At 38.7% G+C, this 26,052-nt stretch overlaps 1 protein-coding gene across 1 annotated transcript; it reads left to right on the top strand.

Moving 5' to 3' along the window:
• Positions 1-1,487: 1,487 nt before the first annotated feature.
• LOC142544319 (uncharacterized) lies at positions 1,488-15,059 on the top strand. Its single transcript, XM_075651378.1, has 3 exons — positions 1,488-2,829; positions 13,864-13,998; positions 14,257-15,059. The coding sequence occupies exons 1-3, from the start codon at positions 1,488-1,490 to the stop codon at positions 15,057-15,059; spliced, it is 2,280 nt and encodes a 759-aa protein (XP_075507493.1).
• Positions 15,060-26,052: the final 10,993 nt, after the last annotated feature.

Below are 26,052 nucleotides of genomic sequence, written 5' to 3'. Positions count from 1 at the left end.
ACAGTGGATGAGTGATAAGGCCAAATCTTGTAAAGATTTTAGGGATTTGATTTAATAATATTTGCCATTATCTAATATTTTTATCCCTAATTATGTGGTTATTTGAATTGATAATTGTAGATTTAAATAAAAGATGAAAATGATTAAATTTGAAAATAAAATAAATTAACAAGACTTCAAAGGAAATAAAATATTTTTATTTTATTATCTTGATATTATTGAAGTTTTTGATAAAGATGGAGTCTAATCTTTGAAAATAAAATCTATAATCTTATTATCTACAAGGTTTAAGTGGAGATGAGTTTAAAAAGAATACAAGGAGAGGCCCATTTAAAAGAATAAAAGGAAGAAAAGCGTACAGAGAAGCAGCCGACACAGGAAGAAAGAAGCGGAGAAGACCGCGGAAGAGTGGAGAACATAAGCTACTGTGAAGTAGTATCACCGCGGAAGAAGAACATAAGGGAGGAAGAGTGAAGGACAGAAGCAAGAGGAATTCCGCACACACGCTACAAATCATTGAGAAATCTTTTTCTTCTTTCTTAACTATGTTTTCTTCATTGAATTTAAACACTGATTTTGACTTTTATTTTAAGTTTATGGAGTAGATTTTTATACACTAAGGCCATGATAGGGGCCGAGACATATTATTTTTTGATGTTTTGAGTTTAATTCAATTAGATTATTTATTTTATTCATTGATTGATGTCGTTTATCACGTGTTCTTTTAATCTTGCCAATTAAATTGAATATTTGTTGGTTAATCTAAAACCGGAAGGCGATAGATTAATATTTGCTTCACACATCAATCAACACATGGTTAAATTGACTAGAAATAGTATTCGATTTCAGTGTGCGACTTTAAGTTGAAAAACTGGAATTTCACAGCGATCTAATGCGGTTAAATCTAATTAAATTCAGTTATGAATAATTGAACGGTTAGATTTAATTAGGTTTATTAATTCGAGGAATCGTTTAATAAATAATTTTGTGAATTCCGTCGTGAATTAAATAATTAATTTAATGAATATGAATTTGACACGTAGATTATAAGTTGTCTCGGTACCGTTGTGCGCCTTAGTCGTTTTTAAATAATTTGAATTTTCGTCTAATTTAATAATTTCGATTTTTTTGCTTTAGTTAATTTATTTAAATTGTTTAATTTAGTTTTGATTAATCTATCTCCCATCATTTGAACTTTATTAGCCTAAATTAGGAAAAATAATTCATATTCTAGTAATTAAACATCGATCTCTGTGGGTACGATATCTGGACTCATCTCCAAATACTATTACTTGACCTAGTCCGCTTGCTAGATTTATTCCCAACCGAAATCGTCGGTCAAGTTTTTGGCGCCGTTGCCGGGGATCGAATTGTTTAATATTAGGATTTACTATTTTCTTGAGATTAGGTTTTTATTTAATTTTGTTGATTTTACGCATATTCGTACGTTTAAAGTTTGTTTATTTTCAGGAATTATCTTACTGTGCATGAGCCGTGCTAGAGGAGACACAGAATTAGAGCCATTTGATCCAGAGATTGAGAATACTTTTCGACGGAGACGTAGAGCACAAAGGGAGAAATCCTCAGACTTCGACGTGGAAGAACAATTAAAACAAGAGAAGAAAGTTGAAACAACGGAGATTGAAGTAATGGACAACGAGGAAGATGATCGCACTGTCTGTGATCTTACTAGACAAACTACTGGAGGTTATGGTTCTAGCATCACTCGCCCTACTGTGGAAGCAAATAATTTTGAGTTGAAGCCATCCATCATTCAAATGATACAATATCAAGTGAGATTTGGAGGATTGCAGACCGAGGATCCTAATGCACATCTAGAGGGATTTCTATCTATCTGTGACACAATCAAATTCAATGGAGTGAGCACGGATGCCATAAGATTGAGACTATTCCCTTTCTCTTTGCATGGTGAAGCAGCAAAATGGCTTAGAGATCTACCAGCTGGCTCTATTACTACATGGAATGGTTTGGTGGAAATGTTCATGAATCAATATTTTCCACCCACCAAGCTAGCACAACTGCGTATGGATATTTCATCTTTTCGCCAGAAGGATGGGGAGACATTACATACAGCTTGGGGAAGATTTAGAAAGACGTTGAGGAGGTGTCCTCAACATGGTTTCTCTTCATCTGAACAAGTTCAGATTTTCTATAACGGAGTTGATCCTTCTGTGCGTTCCATGCTAGATGCGGCAGCCAATGGTAGCTTATACAGGAAGACTCCACGAGTTGCACTTGAAATAATTTCAAATATGGCTGAAAATAGTGCGGGTTGGACAGATATTAAACGAGAAAAGAAGGCCGGAGTTCTTGAAATGGATGTGTTGAATGCACTTACTGCTAAGATTGATGGGTTGGTCCATCAATTCTCTCAGCTGAAATCAAATCAAGCAAATCAGGTCCAAGGAATATTCATCGAGGAACAACCCATCTTTGATGAAGAAGCAGTGAATTTTGTGGGGAATCAATGGAGACAGAAATCAAATCCATACAGTTCCACATACAATCCCGGATGGAAGCATCACCCTAATTTGTCTTGGAAGAATACGGAGAATTCCCTTAATCCAACACATATTCCTCCACTACCCATTCCTCAACAAGTGAGACAACAAGGATTATTGGTACCTGCAGCACCTCCAGGATTCAAACAAGAAGATCAAAGACCAATTTATGAGGATTTTATGATGAAACATGTTGTGGGGATGGAGACAAGACTGCAGAATCATGATGCTATCTTACGAAGGTTGGATGCTCAAATGGGTCAAATAGCCAATCAATTAGCAAATCGACCCCTTGGAACACTACCAAGTGATACTGAGAAAAATCCGAAAGGAGTGAATGCACTGTGCAAAGGCCCTAGAACTCCTTGCTTGAAAAATTTGCGGAAAATTAAAAATTTTCTTTTTAAAAATAAATGGAGTGCCTCATTCATAAAATAAACTGATAACTCAAGTTCAATGTTTAAAATATAGCAGCGGAAGAAAATAAAGTTTGCCGAAAATAACAATTTAAAAATATTCAACAGCTGATAAAATGTATGAGCATAAAAAGTGGCAAGTGCTGAAACTGAGGTCCTCGGGTGCCACTACTGCCGACCCAAGCTGGCTCACTGGTCCCCGCCCTCGGGCCTGGCCTCATCAGTACCTACAACAATCAAGTCTAGTGAGCCTAAAGACTCAGCATGCAAATATCGTAGGTAACGAGTAAATACTGAAGTAAAATGTGCATGAGATAAAATATCATGTCATGAGGCATACTGAAAATAACTTGTACTGAGCAATTATAATACGTGCATAACTGAACTGAAAATCATAGTGAAAATGTTTGCTCCTTGGAGCCCTGTACTGAAATAACTGATAAAAATTTTCTGTTGAGATTATGGTCTACGCCTGTGGCCCCTGCACTGAACTGAACTGATCGGTAACTGGCTACCGGGGAGTATCAAACTGAACTGAGCTGGCCGGTCACTGGCGACCGGGTGGTACCAAACTGAACTGATCGGTCACTGGCGACCGTATAAAATAATGCTCCCATAATAGTGAATTGACCACAAGCCATATCGCATAAATCTCAAAAATAAGTATTTTCTATTTTCATGCACGTAATATAATTAATTGGCATAATGAAAAATCCTGTAATTTTACCAACTGGATTGGGTTGGATCGTCCCCAGGCTCGCTGCAACCTAACTGTCATGAAGAATATGCAATAGATTAAACTTGCCCAACTATGCAAATTTACGTTTGAAAATGCGACAATTACGTCTACCGACTTCGTATTTAACCATGACTCCGAACCAACCCGAACCAACACTGAACCGACGTATAATCATGATTAAAATACGTTTAAAATTATGAACTAATGCTCCTAAAATGATGAGGGTCGAAATCTAGGTGAAATGGAGGCCAAAACATGAGACGCTCTTTCGAGAGTCAATTTGGCACATCGCACCGTAAATTCTCGTACGACCTCAAAAATGATCCGAATCACAAACGGTCAAAAACACAACCTTCCCAACTAAAAGGGGCACTGTCCAGTCCAAGGCCATAGGCTAAAAGCCAAACGAGAACTCGAACGAGCCACCGAACCGACACAGCAACTTGCTGTAAAATTCCAGCAACTGTACCATTGCGTAACTTGTGTTGTTTTCGAGACTACCGCCCATTGGAGGCGTGAACCACCGACCAGAGACTCTTACCAACATCCCAAGGAGTGATTTGAACCATGGCTAAGGGCCCTGGGCCAGCCACAATCCGCGTCACACTATAACTCAACCGAAACTCCAACCGAGAACCAACATGCATGCGTGTGTAGTGTTTTGCTTTGATCGATGTCTTGCGTCGTTCCAGTGGCCATTTGATTGACCATGGCACGATCCAGACATCTAAGAGCATGGTATGAACCGTTGCTATGGGCCATAGGCCAACCAAGATCCATACCAAGAAACCCAAAACCGAAATGCATATGCTGAAATTTGAAGGGGCCGAAGGGACATGGGGCTGTTGTGATGTTTTTATTAAAACCGATGAGCCATGGACCAAGCCACCAAAAAGGGCGACTTAGTCACGTCTTAGACATGCTAGAGGAGTGATCTAACCATGGCTATAGGCCCTTGGGGCAGCCATGATCAGATCCTTCCTCCTTGCCATCAAAACTGAATTTCGAAACTCATAATGGACCAAATGAGAGGTTGCTGTCTATTTCTGAATTTCCAGCAACCAGAGGCTTGAACGAACGGACAAATCTGATCCTAATGCATCCTATTACGTGTATAGATGTCGCCTTGGGAGCCTGGAGTCGAACCATCCACCTGAATATACACAAACAAGCACAACCGTGAAGAGCATCATGAAGGGGCCGAAATCTGCACTTCGTATTTTTTTGAAAATTCTTGATATATTTCTGTTATGGTATAAAATGATGATCATGTAACGTTAAAAATATGATAATAGGACTTGATTGAGGTTTTGAAAGGATCTAGACATGCCTTGGTTATCGTTTGAAATAGAAACGAAAAGAAGAGACGAGACGGCGCGGAGGAGACGGAGTTGCTTGCTTCTCTACCTTTCTTGGCTCTCGATTTTTCTTGCCTTTCTCCCTAGCTATGGCTCACAATTTTCTAATCTGAATACACTCTAAATTTCGAAAAGGAGAGGGGAGAAATGATGGTTATGAAGGTGAGGAGAAGGGTGCACTATAATAGGATCATATCAAGACTAAGTCTTCTCATTTGAATTTTGAATTCTAGTTTGATATCAATTGATTTGTTGGTGCTTGCTAGGTGTAGTGGCCGATTATTTCCATCCTAATCTAGACTAGGATCATGCTAATTAATTAATAAATGGAGGTTGATAGATAATTGGAATTATTAGCATGCTAAAAGATGGCAAAGAATTGGTCAAGGGTGAGTTGGCAAATGAGTTGATCAAAAATCTAAGGGGGGACGAAATTTTAAAAAAAAAGTTAGGGGAGATGTTGATTATCTAGTCAACTAATAATCCTTAAAAGCCTTACTAATCCGTTAATTAATTTAGTGAGCTAACCCCTTAATTAAGCAACTTAAATGGGCTTATTTCTTAATCACCTCAAGCAACTTAAATTAAATCCTCACACCTTCTTTTTAACTTAAATGAACTTACTTGCTAGCTAAATTAACTTCTGGAAATATTTCTCAAATCTTAAATTCTATCTCAAAACTCCAACTCCAGTCCGGCCTCAATGAAATAACTGGAATGCTAAAAATCAAACTACTGAACTGAAAAAAATAAATAATTAACTTCAAAGAAATGCATTTAAAATAATCATGCAATGAAGTCAATTAATTTTTAAAAATTAGAATTATGCATGGCTTATACGTCTACTGATTTACGGGTTCTACAATCCTTCCCCCCTTAAAATAAATTTCGTCCTCGAAATTAGAACTCACCGAATAACTCGGGGTAACGCTCCCTCATCTCTGACTCAGACTCCCACGTAGCTTCCTCCTCAGAATGGTTAAGCCATTTGACTTTGACTCGCTTAACCAGCTTGTTCCGAAGCTTCTTCTCCTGCCTGTCTAGTATCTGCACGGGTCTCTCCTCATAAGATAAGTTCGGAGTAAGCTGCAACGGCTCGAAATTCAGCACATGCGAAGGATTTGCCATATACTTCCTCAGCATGGAGACGTGGAACACATTGTGTACTCCGGCCAGATTCGGCGGAAGAGCGCCACGATACGCTAGCGTCCCAACTCTGTCGAGGATCTCAAACGGTCCAATGAATCTCGGACTGAGCTTCCCTTTCTTGCCAAATCTCATGACACCCTTCATAGGTGCCACTTTCACAAAGACATGATCGCCCACTGCAAACTCTAAGTCTCTCCTCCGCTGATCGGCATAACTCTTCTGTCGGCTCTGAGCAGTCCTCATCCTATCACGGGTCTTGGCTACTACCTCTGCTGCCTGCTGAACAATCTCTGGACCCAACTCTGCTCTCTCTCCTACTTCATCCCAATGAACAGGAGATCTACACTTGCGTCCATACAGCGCTTCATACGGAGCCATACCTATAGACGACTGGAAACTGTTGTTATAGGTGAACTCTACCAATGGTAAGTTCGACTCCCAACTCCCAGAGAAATCAATGACGCAAGCACGGAGAAGATCCTCTAAGATCTGAATAACTCGCTCTGACTGCCCATCTGTCTGCGGATGGAAAGCTGTGCTAAACAGCAACTTCGTACCCAAAGTCGAATGCAAACTCTTCCAAAATGAGGAAGTAAATCTGGGATCTCTGTCAGATACGATCGAAACTGGAATACCATGGAGTCGGACTATCTCTCGGATATACAGCTCTGCATACTGAACCATGGTGAAAGTCGTCTTAATAGGCAAGAAGTGCGCTGACTTGGTAAGACGATCTACAATCACCCAGATAGCATTCGATCCTCTGGCTGACCTCGGCGATCCGGTCACAAAGTCCATGGTAACATTCTCCCACTTCCACTCGGGAATAGGGAGAGGCTTGAGCAAACCTGCTGGTCTCTGATGCTCGGCCTTCACTAACTGGCAGGTCAGACACTCGGACACAAAACGTCTGATGTCCTTCTTCATACCAGGCCACCAATACAATAGCTGCAGATCCTTGTACATTTTTGTACTCCCTGGATGAATAGAGTACGACGACGTATGGGCTTCTGATAAGATATCTGCTCGAATAGAATCACTGCTAGGAACCCATATCCTATCTCGGTATCTCACAATACCATCACTGACTGAATACAAGACACTGTCCTTGGCTTCATCTCTCTTCTTCCACTGTGCCAATTGCTCATCTGCTGACTGACCACTGCGAATACGGTCCAAAAGGGAAGACTGAATGGTCAAGGTAGATCGACGAGGAACTCTACCTCGAGGATAAGTCTCGAGATCAAACCTCTGTATCTCAAACTGAAGAGGTTTCTGAATCGTCAAATGAGCCATCACTGCGACTTTTCTGCTCAATGCATCCGCAACTACATTAGCTTTATCCGGGTGGTAGCTAATGTCACAATCGTAGTCTTTCACAAGCTCCAACCAACGCCTCTGACGCATGTTCAGCTCCTTCTGCGTAAAGAAATACTTGAGGCTCTTGTGGTCGGTAAAGATCTGACATTTCTCTCCATACAGATAATGCCTCCAAATCTTCAAGGCAAAAACTACGGCCGCCAATTCTAGATCATGGGTAGGGTAGTTCTTCTCATGAGTCTTCAACTGTCTAGAAGCATAAGCTATTACCTTCCCATGCTGCATCAATACGGCGCCAAGACCGAGCTTCGAAGCATCGGTATACAGTACAAACTCACCGGACCTTGACGGCACGGCCAAAACTGGTGCTGAGATAAGAGCTTGCTTCAAAGTATCGAAGCTCTTCTGACACTCCTCGCTCCAAACAAATTTCACATTCTTCTTGGTCAGTGCTGTGAGTGGAACTGCAATCGAAGAGAACCCCTTAATGAACTTCCGATAATATCCTGCTAAGCCAAGAAAACTGCGGATCTCTGATGAATTCTGAGGCACAACCCAATCTCTGACTACTGCAACTTTTGCTGGGTCTACCTCAATACCACTGTTAGAAACGATGTGGCCTAAGAACGCCACCTTCTCTAACCAGAATTCGCATTTACTGAACTTTGCGAATAACTTGTGCTTCTGCAATGTCTGCAACACTGTGGTCAGATGTCTGCTGTGCTCCTCCCGACTCTTGGAGTAGACGAGAATGTCATCTATGAACACTATCACAAACTGGTCGAGGTATGGCTGAAATACGCGATTCATGAGATCCATGAAGATCGCTGGCGCATTCATCAGTCCGAACGGCATCACAAGGAACTCGTAGTGGCCATAACGAGTCCTAAAAGCAGTCTTGGAAACATCAGCATCTCTCACCCTCAACTGGTGATAACCAGAGCGCAGATCAATCTTGGAGAAAATCGAAGCTCCCTGCAACTGGTCAAACAGATCCTCAATCCTCGAAAGTGGGTATTTATTCTTCACTGTAATCCTGTTCAACTCCCGATAGTCAATGCAAAGTCTCATAGAGCCATCCTTCTTCTTAACAAACAAGACTGGCGCGCCCCAAGGTGAGAAGCTAGGGCGAATGAACTCCTTGTCCACAAGTTCCTGTATCTGCTTCTTAAGCTCTGCCATCTCTGTCGGTGCTAGTCGGTACGGCGCTTTGGATATCGGAGTCGTACCTGGCATAAGCTCAATGGAAAACTCCACCTCTCTCTCGGGTGGCATACCAGAGACATCTTCGGGAAAAACGTCTAAGAAATCTCTGACAATCGGAACATCTGAGGCTGACTGGCTGGGTTCCTCGGGGACAGATAAAAAGGTCGCTAGAAATGCCCGACACCCTCTATGCATGAGCTTCCTGGCCTGAACATAATGAATAATGCGCGGTAAAGGAAAGTACCTGTCCGGCTCAAATAAGAACTGCTCCATTCCAGGCGGTCGGACAAGAACAGATCTCCGCTGGAAGTCTATCAACACTCTGTTCCTCAATAGCCAGTCCATCCCTAGGATGATGTCAAATTCCGGCATCGGTAGCACAATCAGATCCGCATAAACAAGATTACCGTGCAGCTCAAGGTCTATATCTCGGATAACATTGGTGGCTGCCATCTCCTCGCCTGACGGCAACACTACTGAAAATGCTATGTCTAGCCCAATGGTCTTGATCTTGAGAAAGTTTGCAAAGACCTCCGAAATAAATGAGTGAGTGGCCCCTGAATCTATCAAGGCCTTGGTAGCGGAACCAGATATAAAAATTCTCCCTGAAAGAGCGGAGCTCTAAGTTGAATCCAGTAGCTACAAGAACTAAACTTATAGACATGCAATGGTCAAAGTTCTTCTAACTTAAATCTCCAAAATACTACTGAGTAGAGCATGCAATCATATCACAGTTCTAAGTTCAATCTTAATCCTTATTCCCAAAACACGAAATTCAAATAATAACTTAAAGCTTAAAGGTACCTGTCAACAACATAGTCTCCGGGTTGGTTTCCGCGGCATGGAGAGCAAAAACTCTGCCTTGGGTAGGCAGATTCCTCTGAGGGCACTGCAGCAACATGTGGTCTAGACTGCCACACGTAAAACACTTTCCTGAGCCAGACATACATGCTCCAGGATGGCGGCGTGAGCACTTGGGACAGACTGGGTGCTCATAAGTCCTCGGGGCTGGGCGTCCCCGCTGCTGCTGGCCTCTGTTTCTATGCGGTCCATGAAAAGGCCTCTTGTTCTGCTGCTGATGCTGATGAGGAGGAGGGCGGTGTGGTACCTGGACTGGGCGCTTGCCCTGGCGATCCCTCTCGATATCCCGCAGATCCCGCTCTGCAGCTAGGGCCTTGGAGACAGCAATCTCATAAGTAGCAGGGTCAGACACCCTAACATCCCGGCGCAAGATCGGCCGTAGACCCACCAGGAAATGCATCAACTTGGCTTTGGCATCATTCGCGATCAGGGGCACAAAATGACAGCCCCTCTTGAACTTACGGATGAACTCCGTAACCGTCATATCTCCCTGTCTCAGGCTCATGAACTCAGTGGTCAACCTGGTGCGCACTTCCTCGGCAAAATATTTGGAGTAGAATACCTCCGTGAAGCGCGTCCATGACAGTGTAGCCAAGGTCAGGGCTACCGACGCTCCTTCCCACCATAAGCGGGCATCTCCACTAAACAGATAGGTGGCACAACGAACTCTGTCTGCATCTCCCAGCTCCATGAACTCGAAGATAACCTCGAGGGATTTGATCCATCCCTCGGCAATCATGGGGTCAGACGTCCCAGAAAACTCCTTTGGACGCATCTTCATGAATCGCTTGTAAACAGCCTCTGGCCCTGTCGGCCTAGTCACCACCGCATTGTTTCCCGCAAACTGTGTCATCCCAGCTAGCATCTGGGCACTCATGTCAGGTGGGGGCGGTGGTAGAGGTGGAGGAGGAGGAGGAGGTGTCTGCCTCTCTTGTCTCTGATCGTCATCGTCCTCTCGACGGTGTTCGCCACTACCTCTCGGGCGTCCTACTTGACGTCTAGGGGGCATACTGTTCCAAACATAACCCATACGTAACTAACATGCATAATTCCATAATTTATTTTAAATGAACACTGAAATGCTGAAAATCTGGTTGAAATTATTTCATGGAAGCATGCTGTCAAAATAATTCGTGCTATAAATAAAATGCTGAACTGTAAAACTTACAGACCGAAGGCGTGGCTTCATGAGCTTCTCATGGTCAGTAGTAGTGTAACCCTATACAGAACCACCGCTCTGATACCAATTGCAAAGGCCCTAGAATTCCTTGCTTGAAAAATTTGCGGAAAATTAAAAATTTTCTTTTTAAAAATAAATGGAGTGCCTCATTCATAAAATCAACTGATAACTCAAGTTCAATGTTTAAAATATAGCAGCGGAAGAAAATAAAGTTTGCCGAAAATAACAATTTAAAAATATTCAACAGCTGATAAAATGTATGAGCATAAAAAGTGGCAAGTGCTGAAACTGAGGTCCTCGGGTGCCACTACTGCCGACCCAAGCTGGCTCACTGGTCCCCGCCCTCGGCCCTGGCCTCATCAGTACCTACAACAATCAAGTCTAGTGAGCCTAAAGACTCAGCATGCAAATATCGTAGGTAACGAGTAAATACTGAAGTAAAATGTGCATGGGATAAAATATCATGTCATGAGGCATACTGAAAATAACTTGTACTGAGCAATTATAATACGTGCATAACTGAACTAAAAATCATAGTGAAAATGTTTGCTCCTTGGAGCCCTGTACTGAAATAACCGATAAAAATTTTCTGTTGAGATTATGGTCTACGCCTGTGGCCCCTGCACTGAACTGAACTGATCGGTAACTGGCTACCGGGGAGTATCAAACTGAACTGAGCTGGCCGGTCACTGGCGACCGGGTGGTACCAAACTGAACTGATCGGTCACTGGCGACCGTATAAAATAATGCTCCCATAATAGTGAATTGACCACAAGCCATATCGCATAAATCTCAAAAATAAGTATTTTCTATTTTCATGCACGTAATATAATTAATTGGCATAATGAAAAATCCTGTAATTTTACCAACTGGATTGGGTTGGATCGTCCCCAGGCTCGCTGCAACCTAACTGTCATGAAGAATATGCAATAGCTTAAACTTGCCCAACTATGCAAATTTACGTTTGAAAATGCGACAATTACGTCTACCGACTTCGTATTTAATCATGACTCCGAACCAACCCGAACCAACACTGAACCGACGTATAATCATGATTAAAATAAGTTTAAAATTATGAACTAATGCTCCTAAAATGATGAGGGTCGAAATCTAGGTGAAATGGAGGCCAAAACATGAGACGCTCTTTCGAGAGTCAATTTGGCACATCGCACCGTAAATTCTCGTACGACCTCAAAAATGATCCGAATCACGAACGGTCAAAAACACAACCTTCCCAACTCAAAGGGGCACTGTCCAGTCCAAGGCCATAGGCTAAAAGCCAACCTAGAACTCGAACGAGCCACCGAACCGACACAGCAACTTGCTGTAAAATTCCAGCAACTGTACCATTGCGTAACTTGTGTTGTTTTCGAGACTACCGGCTATTGGAGGCGTGAACCACCGACCAGAGACTCTTACCAACATCCCAAGGAGTGATTTGAACCATGGCTAAGGGCCCTAGGCCAGCCACAATCCGCATCACACCATAACTCAACCGAAACTCCAACCGAGAACCAACGTGCATGCGTGTGTAGTGTTTTGCTTTGATCGATGTCTTGCGTCGTTCCAGTGGCCATTTGATTGACCATGGCACGATCCAGACATCTAAGAGCATGGTATGAACCGTGGCTATGGGCCATAGGCCAACCAAGATCCATACCAAGCAACCCAAAACCGAAATGCATATGCTGAAATTTGAAGGGGCCGAAGGGACATGGGGCTGTTGTGATGTTTTTATTAAAACCGATGAGCCATGGACCAAGCCACCAAAAAGGGCGACTTAGTCACGTCTTAGACATGCTAGGGGAGTGATCTAACCATGGCTATAGGCCCTTGGGGCAGCCAAGATCAGATCCTTCCTCCTTGCCATCAAAACTGAATTTCGAAACTCATAATGGACCAAATGAGAGGTTGCTGTCCATTTCTGAATTTCCAGCAACCAGGGGCTTGAAGGAACGGACAAATCTGATCCTAATTCATCCTATTACGTGTATAGATGTCGCCTTGGGAGCCTGGAGTCGAACCATCCACCTGAATATACACAAACAAGCACAACCGTGAAGAGCATCATGAAGGGGCCGAAATCTGCACTTTGTATTTTTCTGAAAATTCTTGATATATTTCGGTTATGCTATAAAATGATGATCATGTAACGTTAAAAATATGATAATAGGACTTGATTGAGGTTTTGAAAGGATCTAGACATGCCTTGGTTATCGTTTGAAATAGAAACGAAAAGAAGAGACGAGACGGCGCGGAGGAGACGGAGTTGCTTGCTTCTCTACCTTTCTTGGCTCTCGATTTTTCTTGCCTTTCTCCCTAGCTATGGCTCACGATTTTCTAATCTGAATACACTCTAAATTTCGAAAAGGAGAGGGGAGAAATGATGGTTATGAAGGTGAGGAGAAGGGTGCACTATAATAGGATCATATCAAGACTAAGTCTTCTCATTTGAATTTTGAATTCTAGTTTGATATCAATTGATTTGTTTGTGCTTGCTAGGTGTAGTGGCCGATTATTTCCATCCTAATCTAGACTAGGATCATGCTAATTAATTAATAAATGGAGGTTGATAGATAATTGGAATTATTAGCATGCTAAAAGATGGCAAAGAATTGGTCAAGGGTGAGTTGGCAAATGAGTTGATCAAAAATCTAAGGGGGCCGAAATTTTAAAAAAAAAGGTAGGGGAGATGTTGATTATCTAGTCAACTAATAATCCTTAAAAGCCTTACTAATCCTTTAATTAATTTAGTGAGCTAACCCCTTAATTAAGCAACTTAAATGGGCTTATTTCTTAATCACCTTAAGCAACTTAAATTAAATCCTCACACCTTCTTTTTAACTTAAATGAACTTACTTGCTAGCTAAATTAACTTCTGGAAATATTTCTCAAATCTTAAATTCTATCTCAAAACTCCAACTCCAGTCCGGCCTCAATGAAATAACTGGAATGCTAAAAATCAAACTACTGAAATGAAAAAAATAAATAATTAACTTCAAAGAAATGCATTTAAAATAATCATGCAATGAAGTCAATTAATTTTTAAAAATCTAGAATTATGCATGGCTTATACGTCTACTGATTTACGGGTTCTACACACTGAGTACAGTGATCAAGGCCGAGGAAGAGGAACCAAAAAGGCAGAATTCTACAGATATGGGGGCAAAGAATGATGGAGGAGTGGAATCAAAGACAGAAGATGCTAAGGAACAGAACACTCACGCCACCACTAGATGGAAGACAGGTAAGTAAGGTAATGAATTTGATTCTAATGATAATATTGATATTAATACATTTCCTTCTCCTCAAAGAGCAAGACAACTACAATTGGATCAACAATTTTCGAAATTTCTTGAAGTTTTTAAGAAATTGCACATAAATATTCCTTTTGTAGAGGCTTTGTCTCAAATGCCTTCTTATGCTAAATTCTTGAAAGATATTTTGACTAAAAAGAGGAAACTTGTTGATTTTGAAACTGTTAAGCTTTCTGAGGAATGCTCAGCTATTCTGCAAAATAAATTACCTCCTAAGCTTAAGGATCCAGGTAGTTTCTCCATTCCTTGCACTATAGGTAATTCTAATTTTAATAAAGCATTGTGTGATCTTGGTGCTAGCATAAATCTTATGCCTTATTCATGCTTTGAGAAATTGGGGATTGGAGAAGTTAAACCAACCACTATTTCCCTTCAACTTGCTGATAGGTCTATTAAATATCCTAGAGGGGTTATAGAGGATGTTTTGGTTAAAGTTGATAAATTTATATTTCCAGTTGACTTTGTTGTGCTAGACATGGAGGTGGATCGTGAGATCCCCCTAATTTTAGGTCGCCCTTTCTTAGCTACTGGAAGAGCTCTAATAGATGTGCAAAAAGGTGAGTTAGTTTTGAGGTTGAACGATGAGAATGTAACTTTTAATGTCTTTCGTAGTATGAAATATCCTGCTGGATCTTCTGATTGTTATAGAATAGATGCTATTGATGATATTGTTGAGTGTAGTGTGCAGGATACTTTAATTGAAGACACACTGGAAAAGCTTTTGGTTAGCCCAAAGTCCACGGAATCCAGCAGAGAAGAGGTGGATGAATGTATGAACTACTTGGAGGGATCAAAGCCTTTGCCAAGATCGTTGAATTCGAAGATTGGGGAGTTGGGGCATATTCCAAAATCACTTAAACCTTCCATAGAAGAACCCCCATTCCTCAAACTCAAACCACTTCCTCCTCATTTAAAATATTTATTTTTGAAGGAAAAAGATAAACTGCCAATAATTTTTTCTTCTTCCTTGACAGGTGATGAGGAGTGCTGAAGGATCACATATGTGCCATTGGATGGAGCATAGCTGACATCAAGGGGATTAGTCCATCCATGTGCATGCACAAAATTTTAATGGAGAAGGAGCACTCTCCCACTACTCAAGATTGAATCCAGCTATGCAAGAGGTCGTCAAAAAGGAGGTAATCAAACTCCTTGATGCAGGTATGATCTTTCCTATATCTGATAGCAAGTGGGTAAGTCCTGTGCATGTTGTTCCTAAGAAAGGGGGAATCACTGTTGTTGAAAATGAAAATAACGAATTAATCCCCACTAAAACTGTGACTGGGTGGCGTGTTTGTATTGATTATCGCAATTTGAATGATGCCACAAGAAAGGATCACTTCCCCTTACCTTTTGTTGATCAAATGTTAGAGTGTTTGGCAGGTCATGCTTTTTATTGTTTTCTAGATGTTTATTCTGGATATATGAAAATCCCAATAGACCCCGAAGATCAACATAAGACAACTTTTACTTGTCCCTACGGTACATTTGCTTATAAAAGAATGTCATTTGGTTTGTGTAATGCTCCTGCTACTTTTCAACGTTGTATGATGTCGACTTTTCATGATATGGTTGAAAAGTATATTGAGGTTTTCATGGATGACTTTTCTGTTTTTGGTTCTTCCTTCGACTCTTTTTTGGTTAATTGGTCAAAAGTGCTAAAGAGATGTGAAGAAACAAATCTTGTACTTAACTGGGAGAAATGTCATTTCATGGTAAGGGAAGGAATTGTCCTTGGTCACAAAATTTATGAAAAAGGTATTGAAGTGGATAGAGCTAAGGTAGAGATAATAGAAAAGCTTCCTCCTCCTACTAATGTCAAAGGAATTCGTAGCTTTATTGGTCATGCAGGTTTTTATAGGCGATTTATCAAGGATTTCTCGAGTATTACTAAGCCTTTAACTAATTTGCTAATGAAAGATGTTCCTTTTGTTTTTTCTGAGGATTGTTTACAAGCTTTTTAGGTATTAAAGCAAAAGTTGACCACCACGCCGATCATTGTCGCACCAGATTGGAATCTACCTTTTGAACTCATGTGTGACGCAAGTGATATTGCTTTAGGGGCTGTTTTGGGGCAAAAGAGAGACAAATGCTTGCATGTAATCTACTATGCAAGCATGACACTTTCAGGAGCTCAATTAAACTATGCTACTACAGAAAAAGAGTTGCTGGCTGTTGTGTTTACTTTGGACAAGTTTCGGTCATACCTTGTAGGGAGTAAAGTGATAGTCCACACGGATCATTCAGCTTTGAAGTATCTCTTAAACAAGAAGGATGTCAAGCCAAGATTGATAAGATGGATCCTTCTTCTGCACGAATTTGACATAGAGATCGTGGATCGAAAGGGGGCTGAAAACCAAGTTGCTGATCATCTATCGAGATTGGAGAAGCCCGAGGAAGGTAAGTATGTAATTAGAGATGAATTTCCTGACAAAAAACTTTATGTCATCTCTAATTTACCATGGTATGCTGATTTTGTCAACTATTTATCATGCAAATTTATTCCTTCTCATCTTACATATCAACAGAAAAAGAAGTTCTTTTCAGATTAAAATATTATCTTTGGGAAGATCCTCTTTTGTTTAGAATTTGTGCAGATGGCATTATTCGTAGGTGTATTCCAGCGGAAGAGGTAAGTTCTATACTTGCTCATTGTCATAGTGGTCCAACTGGAGGACATTTTGGGGCAAGTAAAACGGCCACAAAAATCCTTCAAGCTGGATTCTACTGGCCTACACTGTTCAAGGATGCACACACTTATGTTTTGAATTGCAATGAATGCCAACGTGTTGGTAATATTTCAAGGAGACACGAAATGCCATTGAATAATATTTTAGTCTGTGAATTGTTTGATGTGTGGGGAATTGATTTCATGGAGCCATTTCCAGATTCCTTAGGAAATAAATATATTTTGGTGGCTGTGGATTACGTATCCAAGTGGGTGGAAGCAAGTGCTTGTAGAACCAATGACTCTAAGGTTGTGATCCAATTTTTAAAGAAAAATATTTTTGCAAGATTTGGCACACCTAGAGCCAATATTAGCGATGGGGGAACACATTTTTGTAATTGCAATTTTGAATCTCTTTTGGCTAAATATGGGGTCACGCACAAGGTGGCAACACCTTATCATCCTCAAACTAGTGGTCAAGTAGAAGTGTCAAATAGGGAGATTAAGAAAATTCTTGAGAAGACCGTTGGATCTTCGAGGAAAGAATGGGCTAGTAAATTGGATGATGCGTTGTGGGCATATAGAACAGCATTCAAAACCCCTATAGGAACTTCCCCTTTTCATTTGGTCTATGAAAAAGCTTGTCACCTTCCTGTTGAACTAAAGCATAGGGCATTATGGGCTACTAAATTTTTGAACTTTGATGTGCAAGCTACAGGTGATCAACGTCTTCTACAACTCAATGAGCTGGAGGAATTTCGTCTTGATGCATATGAGAATGCAAAAATCTACAAGGAAAAGACAAAGAAGTGGCATGATGCAAGGATTGTGCACAGGGAATTTGAGTCTGGACAAAAAGTTCTTCTTTATAACTCTCGTATGAAACTCATGCCAGATAAACTTCGTTCCAAATGGTCCGGGCCTTTTACTGTTACTCATGTTTTTCCCTTTGGTGTTGTAGAAATCCGTGGAGATTCTGGAAATCCCTTTAAGGTGAATGGACATCGACTGAAAATTTTTCATGAAGGAATTGTGGAGCAAGAGGAGCCGAGTACTCCTTTGCATGAACCAAACTAATTTCTAAAGGGAGTTGTCTAGCTATAGACAAAAAATTTAGCGCTTGCTGGGAGGCAACCCAGTGATTTATTTTATTTAATTTCATTTTATTAGTTTTTTTTTTTCATTTTGTTAGTTTAGTCCTCTGTGATTTTGGTGTGTGTAGGGAATATTGGAATGAAGGAATATGATTTAGACTCTGGACAAACTAAACTGTTGAAATAAAAGATTTCCAGCACTGAAGAATTCCACCATCCCCATGTTGTACTCCATGGATATCAAAGCACACTGCCAGGGAAGTGTTCTCTTACTATTCTACATCCAAATTCTATATCCTTATTGAATGGCATAACACTGAGGAGAGTGTAAATCTTAAGTGTGGGGGGATTGATAAGGCCAAATCTTTTAAAGATTTTAGGGATTTGATTTAATAATATTTGCCCTTATCTAATATTTTTATCCCTAATTATGTGGTTGTTTGAATTGATAATTGTAGATTTAAATAAAAGATGAAAAATGATTAAATTTGGAAATAAAATAAATTAACAAAACTTCAAAGGAAATAAAATATTTTTATTTTATTATCTTGATATTATTGAAGTTCTTGATAAAGATGGAGTCTAATATTTGAAAATAAAATCTATAATCTTATTATCTATAAGGTTTAAGTGGAGATGGGCTTAAAAAGAATACAAGGAGAGGCCCATTTAGAAGAATAAAAGGAAGAAAAGCGTACAGAGAAGCAGCCGACACAGGAAGAAAGAAGCGCAGAAGACCACGGAAGAGAGGAGAACAGAAGCAACTGTGAAGTAGTATCACCGCGGAAGAAGAACATAAGGGAGGAAGAGTGAAGGACAGAAGCAAGAGGAATTCCGCACACACGCTACAAATCATTGAGAAATCTTTTCCTTCTTTCTTAATTATGTTTTCTTCATTGAATTTAAACACTGATTTTGACTTTTATTTTAAGTTTATGGAGTAGATTTTTATAGACTAAGGCCATGATAGGGGCCGAGACATATTATTTTTTGATGTTTTGAATTTAATTCAATTATATTATTTATTTTATTCATTGATTGATGTCGTTTATCACGTGTTCTTTTAATCTGGCCAATTAAATTGAATATTTTTTGGTTAATCTAAAACCGGAAGACGATAGATTAATATTTGCTTCACACATCAATCAACACATGGTTAAATTGACTAGAAATAATATTCGATTTCAGTGTGCGACTTTAGGTTGAAAAACTGGAATTTCACAGCGATCTAATGCGGTTAAATCTAATTAAATTCAGTTAGGAATAATTGGACTGTTAGATTCAATTAGGTTTATTAATTCGAGGAATCGTTTAATAAATAATTTTGTGAATTCCGTCGTGAATTAAATAATTAATTTAATGAATATAAATTTGACACGTAGATTATAAGTTGTCTCGGTACCGTTGTGCGCCTTAGTCGTTTTTAAATAATTTGAATTTTCGTCTAATTTAATAATTTCGATTTTTTTGCTTTAGTTAATTTATTTAAATTGTTTAATTTAGTTTTGATTAATCTATCTCCCATCATTTGAACTTTATTAGCCTAAATTAGGAAAAATAATTCATATTCTAGTAATTAAACATCGATCTCTGTGGGTACGATACCTGGACTCATCTCCAAATACTATTACTTGACCTAGTCCGCTTGCTAGATTTATTCCTAACCGAAATTGTCGGTCAATCAGTAATCCTGTCAGTGATGTCCGACAGCCGCTGGGTACCGCGGTTCTATGTATTATGGATCCATCGTAAATGATGAATGATATACGATAGTCACCTCTAATGAACTGAATTCATCAATGATAAATGATGAATGATGAACGATAAAGGATAAACGATGAATGATGAACGATGAATGATTATTAATGATGAGCTGTTTTGACACGTCATGATTTTACACGACACGTTTAGGTTACATTTTTAAAGTTCATGAAAGGTATGTTGAGTATGATACTTTTCACTACTGTGTGCTATGTATATGTATTTGCTATTAACGGTACAGGTGTGTTGAGTCTTTAGACTCACTAGACGTGTGTGATGCAGGTGAGGTTAATGATGAGGGGACTGGAGGTGCCGAACTCTGAGTAGGCAGACCTGGTGCGGTGACACGACCCGATGACCGCATATTTTCCGCATTATACTTTATTAGATTGAGTGGAGATGAATATTTTCCTACGTTGATGATTTTTAAGATTTTGTCTGGTTAATGATTACGTATGATTTTGGGATGAGTTTGGTTATTTTAAACTGTCAAATATTTAAGATCATTTTTAAATGTTATATTTTTCTGTACAGCGCATGCATGAGAAACATTTAAATGTTATTTCGATTCGCAAATGTGAGCTTTTAAAAAAAAAATGTTTCCGCACTTATTTAAAACGAGTAGACGTTTCATTTGGTATCAGAGTAAAGGTTCTGTATAGGGTTGTGCCACCGCCAGCTTCTGCCGCTTAGTCTTCAAAGCCTCAAGTCTGTAAGCTTTTATGTTTTAATTGTTTTAAATGTTTTACTGTTATCACCTGCATGTACACACGATATACGTTTTACAGTGATTTGCAGTACATGTTTATCTGTCGGTATGTTTTGAGATTAGATACTTTAAATTTTTTTTATTTACAATTTTTATGAATGTTACGACATGAAATGAGAAATTATATGATTTTCATACAAGTTGGCTTTGTGGTGGAATTGGACATGAATAGGAATTTTGCTATTGGGCATTAGGAGAGAGGTCGGAAATGATTTGACTATATTAATTTCGGTTAGTAGTACTGATGTTCTACTCGTGGGTCATAAGTTAAACTTAAAAATTATGAATGCCTTTGGGACTTGTAGATTTTCTAAAAAATTACTGATGGTTCGTGGTTGCTAGCTGAATTAATTTTTGAGGATTTCTTATAAGGATTAATGATTCGAAACTACGACGATCTTTGGAAATATAAAACATAGAATTTATTTAGGATGCATGCTCTACCTAGTTGGATTTAGGGATTGAATTGCATGAATTGAGAATTTTAAGGACCTAATTGTAATAACAAATGATTTGAGTACCTAAGTGCAAAAATAAAATTCTAAGGGAATATTTTCGAATTTACCGAATTTAGGGATTAAATTCCGAGTTTCGAGAATTTTAAGGTTTAATGAGGCTAAGTCTAAAATTTAATGGGAACAAAAATGCAAATTTCGAAGAGTTTTAGGGTCAGAATTGTAATCTTCGAGAGCTTTAAAGACCAAATTGCAAATTCCAAAATTTTTGAGGATTAAATTCGAAGTTTTGGGGAACACTTGGGTAAAATCAGTAATTTTTCGAGGTTATGGGAATTGATTTTGGGTTCAATAAGCTTAAAATTTCTGAAATTTATATTACGAAAAATCTATAAAATGGAATTAGAAACGCCAAGAATTTATGGGTAATTGTGAAATTTTAGAAATTAGGGACAAATCGGATAATATTCGAGGAAATTAAGAACTAATTTTGCAATTTTTAAGAAATTTGGGGACTCATTTAGCAGTAAGTGAGAATTAAATGGTATAAATGATAGGAATTGTTGGTGATTTAGGCTTGAAGGATATTTAGAACCTTTAGATATCTGGATTATAATGTTATAAGGAATGATAATTAAGGACATTGTAGGATAAATCAACCTTGGGCTAAGCGTTAGTGAAATAATGTTGTGGTAAATTAAGAATTTAAAGTAATGAAAATTTAAGATAAAGTTGAGCAGTTAAATAAGTTATAAGATTAGACATTGATTTAACATATTTTTGGGAACTTAAGTTTGATGTGTCATAAGCTTTAGTCATGATCTTAACAGTTAAGATTATACCTTTGTTGGAATTTAATTTTTCTAGAAAGTTGGGTATGATTGATGGTTATGTTATTTGATAGACGTATGTAAGAGGTGAGGTGTAGACACCTTGTCTTGAGAAATTTTTGAAAGTCATTAAGAAACTTGAGAATAAGTGGATATGGGTGTTGGAATTAGGTTATCTAGGACGATTTGGGTTGCGTAAGCTTGAATTTCAAGTTTATGAAATAGGTGTTCAAACAAAAATGTTGGGTGCAATAAAAACGAAAGAGAATTAGTGGTGTTCAACATAGGTTACTAAGGAACGAATGTTAAGATTTTTACCGAGTAAGAAATCTAAAATCGTGATATGGGAATTCTAGAACTCTAGGGGTTATAAGAGAATTTGATTTATTAGAGTTAGTCTAAGACTACCATGGGATAACTTATTAAGTTTTATACGCTAGAATTAATTAAGCATTAAGAATGCGACATTCGTTTCAATGAAGAAAGTTCAAGGGTTTTAGGCCTCAACTTTATTGTAATTGGGAAGAGAATAATTTAAGCATGCAATTGAGACTAGAAAGGTTTTATTATTTAGATAGAAGATCGATATGGTATACTATGAGTTTTATAGATTATCACTACTCGAATTTAAGATTTGCAACACTGTTAAATTTGGGATGTACTTGTACATAGTAAGTTACGTAAGTTTAATGCCGTAGGATAAAGACGATTCAAGGATCTTAGGCTAAATTTGTTATGGGGTTGAGATAATGTTAACTTTTAAGTGTATCATCGAGGATAAAAGTTGGACAGTAAATGTTTGGGCTAAGGTTTCCTAAGTTGAACTGCTTAAATGCTAATGTAATAGGACAATGAACATTCTAGGTATAATATAAGAAAACTAAGGTGCGATAAGTTTGGACATTCATTTCTAATATGAGGAATTCCGAGAAAGGTCAAATACGAGGTCTTGGTAGAATAGAACTAAATCACCATAAGTCGTTTTAAGTTAAGATTCACAAAGGAGGATTTTGGTAGGCATAATAATTAGGATTGAGGAGACATAAAGACAACTTAGTACTTATTTTATCAGAATAGCGCAACAAAACTGTGAATTATTGGAATACTAGAATTAAGAGTCTGAACTTTTTGTTTATCGAGGATGAGCGAATTTCTGGGACGAAATTCAATTTAAGGGGGGTAGATTGTAACGTCCCGAAATTTGAAGGTCCAAAGGAACCACACGCATGCAAGTTATTAAATTTCTTTAGTATTTTATTAAATCGTTTTAAAGCGTTAAATGCATGTTTATTCTATTAAATATGTGTTTAATTATTTTTATGCATTTTATGCATCATTCATGCATGATAAGATTTAATTCATGAAATTTTAAAAGTTCATGCATTAGGATTTCTAGATGCATTTCACGATCGAACGAGGAACAGAGATCAGAGAATTTTCAGGAAAATTATTTTTATCACACAATTTATTTTTATAAATTAATATAAGGTGTTTTTAAGGGTATTTTTCAAAATGAGATTTGATTGAGTATTTTTACCTATATGATTTTATTTTTTAAAGGTACGCAAATTTAATCGAATCAGGGGACGTTATGAGATTTCGGCTTATATTTTCAAAATCTTTCCAACACGAAATATTTTTCGGGAGTGCGTTTGGATTTAACGAGCCTACATTTAAGCTCATTGGGCTTAAACATCTTTTAAAAATTTAATTAACATGATTATTGTCCACTAACCTTCTAATTAACAATATCATTTAATCCTAAGCATCTCTTTACCTACCCGTAACCCCCCATCAGCCGATCACCCCTTTTTCCATTCAAAAGCCTCTCGGTTTCATCAAATCTCAGCTGAATAATTCGGTCATCCTCCATTCTTGCAAAGGAAACTTTTGACTACACCAGTCTTGGCAAAGGATAAATCCTCTCGGGTCTCCCTCTCCTTGGTTTGTTCACCAAATCATCCCCAGGCACGCTTGTTACTTTGTTTTGCTTCATACACGTCAATATTACTGTTGTGTGTGCAAACCTTCATGAAATTGTTTGATCTAGTTAAGCACATGGCTAATATTTCGGTTTTTGCACCATTTCTATGCATTATATGTTATGTTATTCATATTTTCACGTTGAGTGCAAGGGGGCTGTCTCATGGCTTGCTGAAAGGGTCCCTTTACTTGTGAGGTTGCTGTCCTTGGGTCGGGAACGATCTGTAGGGGGTGGGGACTAAAAACCGTGAGTTTGCAGCAAGGGGGTTTGGATGGTTTCGGTGGATCGCGCGCAAAGGGGTAAGATCGAGCTGTGCATGGGCTCAAACCCAACCCAGCCATGTTTCAGACGGTGTAGAGCCTAGTGAGTTGTTAGGAGGGAGTCATGGGAGTTTGGTTGAGGGAGAAGCTCGGTCTTCGGAGGCTTGGTGTGAGTTGGGAAGAAGGTGATAGTTTCGGGCGTTGTATTCACGTGTGGTGCAGCAGCTGGTTGCTTGGGTTAGGCTTAGTTAAGAAGAGTAGTTAGGTCCTAATGGTGAGTGTTATTGGCTGAACAAGTGGTGGAGTGAGAGAGGACCGAAAGAAAATATGGTTTGGGGTGACATGTGTTGAGATGAGAACAAGGGAAGGGGACGGCCGAGGGTTGCAAATTTCTTGGAAGTTTCAGCCGTGGTTTTAGGAGCTTGAGTACATGTTTTAGGAGCTTTAAGTGTATGTAAGATATGGTAAACAAATTGGGAAAAATTCGGTCAAGTTTCGAGTCGATTCGGGTTAAAATGCGGACCTCGGTCCAAGTTTTAAAACGAATCGGTTAAGTTCTGATTTTGGCTCAAGTTTACGTGTAAGAATGCTTATAAATATGTTTTGGGACATTTTAAGGAGTTTGGTAAGCTTCGGGTCAATTTTAGAGATCCAGGGGTTAAACGATAATTTTTGGGTTTCCAGGGGCAAAATAGTCATTTTGCACCTGGGATGAGATTTTGGTTCTGGCAGCGACCTGAGCACAAATTTATGATATTTGAAATGTTTATATATCATGATTCATGATTTTTAAGATTTTATGAAAATATACGTTGCATGCTTGAATTTAAAGGAAATTGCATTTGTGCTTGATTTTTAAGTAATGTAAAAGATGATGTTTTGAATGATGAGAATTAGTTGTGGCTATCGAAGTATATGTAAATGTTTAAGACGTATATGTAAATGCTGATGCTGATGATGATGATGAGGCCTAGGCACAGTAGATGAGTAATCATGTCACTGATGTCCGATAGCTGCCGGACACCGCGGTTCTATGTATGATGGATCAATCGTAAATGATGAATGATGCACGATAGTCACCTCTAATTAACTGAATTCACCAATGATAAACGATGAATGATGAACGATGAACGATAAATGATAAACGATGAATGATGAACGATGAATGATTATTAATGATGAGCTGTTTTGACACGTCATGATTTTACACGACACGTTTAGGTTATATTTTTAAAGTTCATGAAAGGTATGTTGAGTATGATACTTTTCACTGCTGTGTGATATGTATATGTATTTGCTATTAACGGTGCAGGTGTGTTGAGTCTTTAGACTCACTAGACGTGTGTGATGCAGGTGAGGTTAATGATTAGGGGACTGGAGGTGCCGAACTCTGAGTAGGCAGACCTGGTGCGATGACACGACCAGAGGATCGCATGTTTTCCGCATATTTATGATTTCACGAGTTTAGAGGATTTGAGGATTTTTATATACGCTGTTTTATTTCATTGATGGATGTTAAGATTTTTTCTCGTTTATGTTTTCGCTATATTTTTAATGGCAAATATTTATGATTATTTTTAATTGGTATTTTTAGTAGGATTGCATGCGGAAATTTTTTTCTTTTTATATATATGAAGCTCGCATTTTCGAAATAACATTTAATAATAATCGTAATAATTTGATAGTAATAATAACGCATTTTAAAATAACCAAACATCCAAAATCATACGTAAACATAAACATATAAAAATATTAAAAATCATCAACGTATTAAAAATATTCCTTTCCTCTCAAATCTCATAAATCATAATGCGGAAAATATGCGGTCTTCGGCTCGTGTCACCTCAACAGGTCTGCCTACTCAGAGTTCGGCACCTCCAGTCCCCTCATTATTAAGCTCATCTGCATCACACACGCCTAGTGAGTCTAAAGACTCAACACACCTGCCCCGTTAATAGCAAATACATATACATAGCACACAGCAGTGAGAAATACCATACTCAACATACCTTTCATGAACTTTAAAAACGTAACATAAACGTGTCGTGTAAAATCATGACGTGTCAAAACAGCTCATCATTAATCATCATTAATCATTTATCATTCATCATTGGTGAATTCAGTTCATTAGAGGTGACTATCGTACATCATTCATCATTTACG

This window comes from Primulina tabacum, chromosome 5 (assembly GCF_025594145.1).
Source record: "Primulina tabacum isolate GXHZ01 chromosome 5, ASM2559414v2, whole genome shotgun sequence".
NCBI classification, from domain to species: domain Eukaryota; kingdom Viridiplantae; phylum Streptophyta; class Magnoliopsida; order Lamiales; family Gesneriaceae; genus Primulina; species Primulina tabacum.
The sequence above is the reverse complement of the archived record's forward strand: the minus strand, read 5'-3'. Positions and strand labels throughout refer to the sequence as shown.